This window comes from Penaeus japonicus, unplaced genomic scaffold (assembly GCF_977035675.1).
Source record: "Penaeus japonicus unplaced genomic scaffold, GWHDUDI00000001_assembly GWHDUDI00000001, whole genome shotgun sequence".
Lineage (NCBI taxonomy): Eukaryota > Metazoa > Arthropoda > Malacostraca > Decapoda > Penaeidae > Penaeus > Penaeus japonicus.
The window spans coordinates 42,977,366-42,984,865 of NW_028234403.1; the positions used below are offsets into that span (position 1 = coordinate 42,977,366).

At 33.0% G+C, this 7,500-nt stretch overlaps 1 protein-coding gene across 1 annotated transcript in view; it reads right to left on the reverse strand.

Annotated features, from left to right (window-relative positions):
- Positions 1-515: 515 nt before the first annotated feature.
- Positions 516-7,500, reverse strand: part of rogdi (rogdi atypical leucine zipper) — a 7,513-nt gene continuing 528 nt past the window's right edge. The window contains exons 2-7 of the mRNA XM_043008833.2: positions 4,194-4,265; positions 2,785-2,931; positions 2,075-2,232; positions 1,562-1,682; positions 1,238-1,447; positions 516-1,079 (exon numbers count right to left, since the gene is read on the reverse strand). Coding sequence (XP_042864767.1) covers positions 1,011-1,079; positions 1,238-1,447; positions 1,562-1,682; positions 2,075-2,232; positions 2,785-2,931; positions 4,194-4,265 — 777 coding nt within the window. The 3' untranslated portion in view covers positions 516-1,010. The remainder of the gene's footprint in view (positions 1,080-1,237; positions 1,448-1,561; positions 1,683-2,074; positions 2,233-2,784; positions 2,932-4,193; positions 4,266-7,500) is intronic.

Consider the following 7,500-nt stretch of genomic DNA (forward strand, 5'->3'; position numbering starts at 1 on the left):
GAGTGGAATAAACTTTATGTTAACATGCACTCCAAAGTTTGTGATAAGATAAGATAAGATAAGATAAGAAAAAAAAAAAAAAAAAAAAAAAAAAAAAAAAAAAAAAAAAAAAAAAAAAAAATATATATATATATATATATATATAAATATATATATATATATATATATATATATATATCCCACCAATTAATTCAAAATAGTTTTCAAGTCTCCACTTGTCAACACTTTACTATCTGAAGTTTATGAAATATAACCTTATATACAAAACATTAAATATACATCATTACACAGTGAAATCTATTTAGAAGATCTAACATTAAACATTTACAAGTATGTATGAACCTTCATATTGTGTTGTATTACATTGCTGGTGACCGCTAAGAAATTGGAATACCAACAACACATGATTATGACTGTACACGTCTCTACAATTATTGCTAGCTATTTACATAGGAAACCAGGAGTGCTCTATTTCTTTCTATACAATAACAGTTGGGATGCAATGATTCACAAGGAATGCTCCATCCTTATTATATATTTCTAATTCACAAAGGTAATCAAATCATAACAAAAACGTTACAAAGGAGAAGAGTTTTCAATACACTTTCTGAGTAATTTGGAATACTATCTCTTGTCATATGCCTCATGACATCTCCAGCACTGAAGGCCTATGTCATTAATATACAAAATATACATTTTTTTGTAATACATTTGTGTAATTTCTGAAAAGAGGTTAAAATATATTCCAAAAGAGAGAATTCCATTTCCACTACATAACTACTATTGCAGCACATAGCTTTCATAGTTGTAGAGTAAAAGATGAGCTTAGATGAGGAGGAAAAGAAAAAGGATGAGTTAGAAGAAGAGGAGGTGAAGAAGAAGCTGGAGGGGGAAGATGAAGAATAGAAAGAGGAAGAGCAGAAGCAGGAAAGCAGCTATTTTTCTTCCTAATACAACAGACTATGTTTTTTTTCCTATAAATTCCTATTTCATAACTATTTTACTGTGTTTCAGCAAGATATTGTTGATACACTACAGGAGTCAGGAGTGAAATCCTTGAACTGTGAGAAAACAGATATCTGGAAAAAAATAATCGCATTAATCTATAATAAATCACAAATCTTAACTGAGAATAAATGTAACGAAATGTAATGCTGTATACAGCATAACAAAATTACAGGGAGATATCACACAATTTTAAAATATTAGAATAATAATGCAATCTCTCTATACAAACCTTATCCCTCAGCTGATGAGCTAAATGTAAAGCTGTTGTAAAACATACAAGCACAGGGCTAAGCCATGGCACAGCACATTCAGCCTGGACACTCTCAAACTTCATGGTTCCAGCAGCATTGGAAAGGTGATATACAGCAAGTACTAGTTTGTGAGCTTGAATGTAAAAGCTTACGGCCAAATCTCCTGGCAGAGGTGGCGTCAGGGATTTCTGTCAAAAAATGAAAGGAATGCAGTCAACGATATTTAGTAAAGTGCATCACCAGATAAAAATAACATTATCATGGCAAATCTGTACATAGATACACTGTGGTCTTATATCTACCATGTTTCTGCTGCTTAGAAGTTCATCAATCGTCTTTTTCCGAGGAATGAGAAGGCTGCTACGACCAGTCTGCAACATCTTGATCAGCTGACCCAACACATTCAACACCTCACTGCTTGTCCTTTGCAGATTCAAAATAGAAAGAAATGCTAATTCAGCCATCAAGGTACATTGAATGATATATTATTGCATAATATTCACACGATTAAGACTTCCTGTACAGTAATGAATCTATTGGGGTCTATGTTCACTATAAATTATCAGCAATAATCTTATGCTTCAAGAAATATAAACGGATATCAAATGAATAGATTTAAAGTATTTATTGAAAGAACAGATCAAAATGTTTAATATCAATGCTTTCTTACATATATTTTCAAAAATAATAAAAAAAGTTTATCAACTGTTATAAAAAAATTACTGATCATATTAATTAAACTCTCCATCACTAATAACTTCTTCAGCTTTGATTGTTTACTGTAATTCACTTTCAAAAATAGATTTCCTACTTACTTAAAAGAGTTACTAGCTCCATGTCCTTGCAAGAACTGTATTGCAAGCTGCAAAAAGTTCCCCGCATCTTGAATCTGTTGTATCCGCCAAGGTGCATCTGGTGTCACACTGGTGCGGTGTACCTGGTTTTGGTGTTTGGCCACCTTCATGTTGATGTCCTGTAGAACAGTGTATGTTATTACTACTGTTAAGTGTCTACATGGAAAGCTTTTTGCATTTGAAAAGTACAAAATCTGATATTAAATTTCATATACTGATTTGGGAAGTAACTTTAACCCAATCACGATAGATGAATTCATTTCACATCATCAGAATATTTCTGATAACATAGATGATGTCCCAATTAGTTCAATTTGTATATATACATTATAGTTGCTTTTGTCTATACAATTTCATCTTGACTTTATGAAACAAACAAAAAAAAACTTTTTGTCATTCCTTAGAATATGGTGGGTGAAAATCACTCTCAGAGGTTCAGTGTGGTCTCTTGCCCCAGATTATTTTCTGGTGGGAAGCTGTACTTGCTTGTTATATTACCGATTGGAGTGGAATTAAGCAAATATCCCCCCCTCCCTTGTCATGAATGGGTTTAAGCTCATCTGAACATTAAAATCTACAGATGATTGTCAAACTTTCCTACAAGCTTGACCATGTTATCTAAAATATATATATATATATATATCTCCACATTCTTTCTATGCTTGACTTACTGCCTGGCTAATGGTGTCTCCTGTCACAGTGACTACACACTTGACCTGGTCCTGTGTGCTATGTGCAGCTGTTGACATGATGAACTTCTCTTGCTTGACAGCAGTCTCGTTACCACACAGTGGGACCGGGAAGTGAGTGCAGCATTCCTGAAAGATGGATACATGACTGAATACATTGGCAGTACTATAGGAATGATTATAGTAAAAAACTAATAAGCAATAACTGATGAATACTATGAATAGTTCTACCAGGCATTCATCTTACTTGTCCTGGCATGTATATACCATTTACAAATTTTCAAGAGATCTTCCAAAATATTACTTTTGTCCTAACATATTGAATAATACATATAGATTTATCATAAAACATGACTTATCATACAATGTGTTTTTATAAGTATATGTTTTAAAATGCTGAATGTATGATTATTTTTTTTTGATGAGCTCATTACTGACAAAGTGAAACATGACTATAATATTACACTGTGCATTAAAATGAACTTGCAGTATCTATAATTTTCATTTTTGTTCCATTTTTCTTTACTTTTCTTCTCATTTTTTGCAGAATCTCCGACAGATAATTTTATAAACAATAATAATGAATTAAGAACAATACATATAGATATGTGATTTAAATAACTCCATTCATAATAAACATTCATGCCTTTCATATAACAGAAAGAAAACAAACAAACAAAGAATGAACTTCCAAATCACTAAACATGAACAGCAAATTTTTGGAAAATTGTGGGGTATTATAACAGCATTTTCAACCTGGCATATCATTCAAATGTATTATAATCACATCACAGGAATATAATTGTTAAATATATTTGGGTACAGTTGAACCAGCAGAAAAGTATTATTTTCTAAAATTGTCAATAAACTTCAGAAAGACAAACTGTTTTTATCTAAACCAGGAAAACAAACAAACCCAGTTATGTTGGTATATGGATGAGAAATAGATCAACTAAGACTAGAAAGTATCTTCCTATGTAGGAGTTTCTTGGGACTTCACCATTACTGCAAGGATTTCACCAAAGTAAAAATACGAGGAAATGCTGCACTATAACTTACAATGCGGAAGTCTGCGTTGCTTATAAGGGGTTCTGACTCATAATGCAAATGTCATATGGCACTACATGTAAATAATCTCCAAAAGTAAAGTTTTTACACAAACTACGTCATATTCTAACTGGTAATAGCTAAATCAAAATACCAATGAACAATTTCTTGTAGATTTCTGCATATGAACAGTTCACCACCATCAGTTTCCACTTAGAAACTGGGCTGGTGGAGAGATGGGGGGAGGCAAATCACACAGAAACCTTCATTGAAAGTGTTAACAGTCACTTTCACTCTTGAAAGGGTGAAAACTCTTTAGTCAAGTATAAAAGTGCCTTCCTTACCTTAAGAACTTGCATCACCTGTGTAAAAACCCTTGGCACCTCCTCGCTGAGCACCCAATCAAACTCCTGTTGCTGTGAAAGGAAAGAGGGGATTCAGTATGAATGTATCAGATCTTAGCTTATTCGTGGAAAGAGTTATATGAGAAATAGGTAGTAGATTAATGTTATGTGGAAAGGGGCATATGATAGATTCAACAATTTCCATTTATTATACCATTAATGCCTATCAATCTGACTATTTTTCTAACACACCCTAAATTCCAAAGCCAAAGAAATAAAGCAAAAAAAGACTTAAATAATTTATCTTTAAGGAATATGCTCTATACAAAAATGTTAGTTAATATCTTTTAATTAACATATATCAAAATTTAATCAAATAAGACACTGCACTTATTTCAATAGAGTAAAAGTAGAAGAAGATAAAAAAGACGTTCAATAATTCACAAAATAGCTAAGAAGAAACAAACCATGATTATCACGTACATTGTTTGTAAACGTCTCTGGTGATTTATCATCAAATAAGGGATCATTCAAGCCCTATCCTACCAAAACATATGTGGCTGAAGTTTGTTGGCTTTTCCCGAACTCCAAAGGTTCCAAAAATGATTGTCAGGCCCTACCTGAAAATCCTGATGACCCACACTTTCCTAACTGTTGCTTAGGGGTATATATATATGACATGAAGGAACTGCTTCCAAAATAATGTTCAAATTCACTTGAATCACAATGAAAATTGTTGGCAAAGTTATTCTAATGAAAAAAAATTCTCTTTCAATTTGTGATACCTGTCATAGAAGAAAAATGTCACTGATTTGTTTGTATGTACAGTATATAGAAAACTGTGATTTTACCATGTATATTTTGGCAAGTTAGAGCTGTCAACCTTCCTGGTAATATATTGTGAAATAAGGATCCATTCCACACTTCACTCTTACTGAATATATGTAGGGGATGTTGGCCCGTGGAAAAACAAGAAGTGTAGAGGCCATGGCATCATTTCATGCAGTCATGTTCTAAACAATTACCAACTCTTTATTCTGTAAATTGCAAGGGTGATCTCAGTTTCTAACTGCCTGAATGCCAAAGGAAAGGAAAAGGAATGTTGCATTTATCATAATAAACACCATAACAGTAATTTACTTAGTAATTTTTAAAAATAGGCCCATACTGAGTGATGCCGTGGCACCTGCATTCTAGTAAAGGCCAAAAAACCTTCCCGATGTATATTCAGCAAGATGGAGTTTGAACTAGGCTTTGAAGATAAATGACCAGGGAGATTGACAAGATCAATTGGTGTATAAATGGTGAAGGACTGTTCCCTTTCTTGGAAGAGTGTAAAGCAAGGAGGCTACGGCATCATGTAAACCTTACTATGAGAGCATAGATTTACTTACTCTGATAAGAGATTATGGTGTCTATGCACATAATTTTTTTTCTACACCTAATAATATTATTTGACATGTTCTTTTTGGTCATTACCTTTCTTTTCTATCTTCATGCAGTCCTATTCTGAACATTTACTATTTTTTCAAAGAATAAAGTTTCTTAGTAACAGCCTGTGTTTATTGTGAATTTCAAAAAAAGATTGAACTGTTTGTCAGGAAGGGATATTACCAATGCCACGGCCACCAGCCAGACATTACAGGGACGGGGAAAGTGTTTTTACCGCACTCTGGTCTCGACCAATAAGTATTTTTCCACTTTACGTTTTAGAGTGTTCTTAAAAAAAAAAAAAAAAAAAAAAAAAAATTTGCTTCAGCCCTCAAAAGCATCAAAAGAATTGACCTTTAAAAATTTTTTTATCAATTGGGTAACTATTACAGTCAAAATTATATGCCCTTGCATATTCTGGCAAGCAATCTGTGGTAGTTGTATGTTTAACCCTAAGCTATCATAAAGCCAACATCACTTACTTGACACTGCAACTATCCCTGCAAATATTATATGATATTTCATAATAACACCAAACATCATTGCAATTTTGCATCTGCAACAGAAGCTAACATCAATATAAAAACAAATAATTTAATGACATATTCCTGTGCCTTCATTCTGATGTTCCATCACTTTCCTTAAAATTTTGGCATTCCCCCAAGAATGGCTCTAGTAAAGCCACTTCTAGTCATTATGTTATTGATAAAACCAAAATGTATGATATGTTAGTTTACTTATTATGCTCTAATAACTTACACCAAACAAACTAAAACCTCAACTGAGAAGCGATCAATACCATAATCTACCAATTTTGACTAGGGCAGAGTTCTTTGGGTCCTAATTCGATTTGACTCTTTGATATGAACAAGCTGTTGATTAAAGATTAACAATTCTTCTAAACTATATTATTACCATGCCATTCAAATAGGTCCAAAATACCTCAAACAACTAAATACTTAACCCAAGTTTCATGCTCATTCTGATGAACAGATATTACAAAGCGAAAACATGCATCTCGGGAGTTAAAATATACCTTCTCTAAGTACATCCAACAAATCCATACACTGTCATTATCAAACTCACCAACAGGGCCAGCTCTCCTCTGTCACTAATCCAAGCATATTGGATAATTTCTCTCCTTAACTCCTCTCGAACACGTCTACTCCGCGAATCATCTGTCAAGATCAGATGATGCACACCTCATGTATCCTCAGTTGTAGTACGAACTCTTGGCAGAGTTGCACTAATATTAGATGGTCTTTGTGCCCATTATATTCTCTATTATATTAACTTTATAAAGCTTTCTTTGTCCATTTGTATATTTCTAAACTTGTTCTCTTGTTATATTTGCTATAATCGTTCATCTTTACTTTGAAAATATTTTCTTATCTCTGTTTGTTATTATTGACGAACGGTATTCCTTTAATTGTCGTTATCTCTTTATCAAGTGATATATCTTCAATGATATAAAACCCATCAGCAAATAGTTTATATTTTTGCTTCAGACCTCAAAAGCATCAAAAGAATTTGAACTTAAAAGATTTGTATAAATTGGGGTACTTGACTGTCAAATAATTAGCCTTGCCATATTCTGGCAAGTAATCTGTGGTAGTTGTATATTGACCTATGCTAGCATAAAGGCCACAGCAACTGACTGACACTGCAAATATTGTTTATGATATTTCATAATATCAACAATCTGCATTTGCATTTTGCATCTGCAACAGAAGCTAACATCAACATAAAAACAAAGCAATTTAATGACAGTATTCCTGTGCCTTATAGCTGTGGTTCGATCTCTTTCTAAATTTTGCAGTCCCCCAAGATGACTCTAGCATAAGCCATTTCTAGGGCTTATGTTAGGAATTAAACC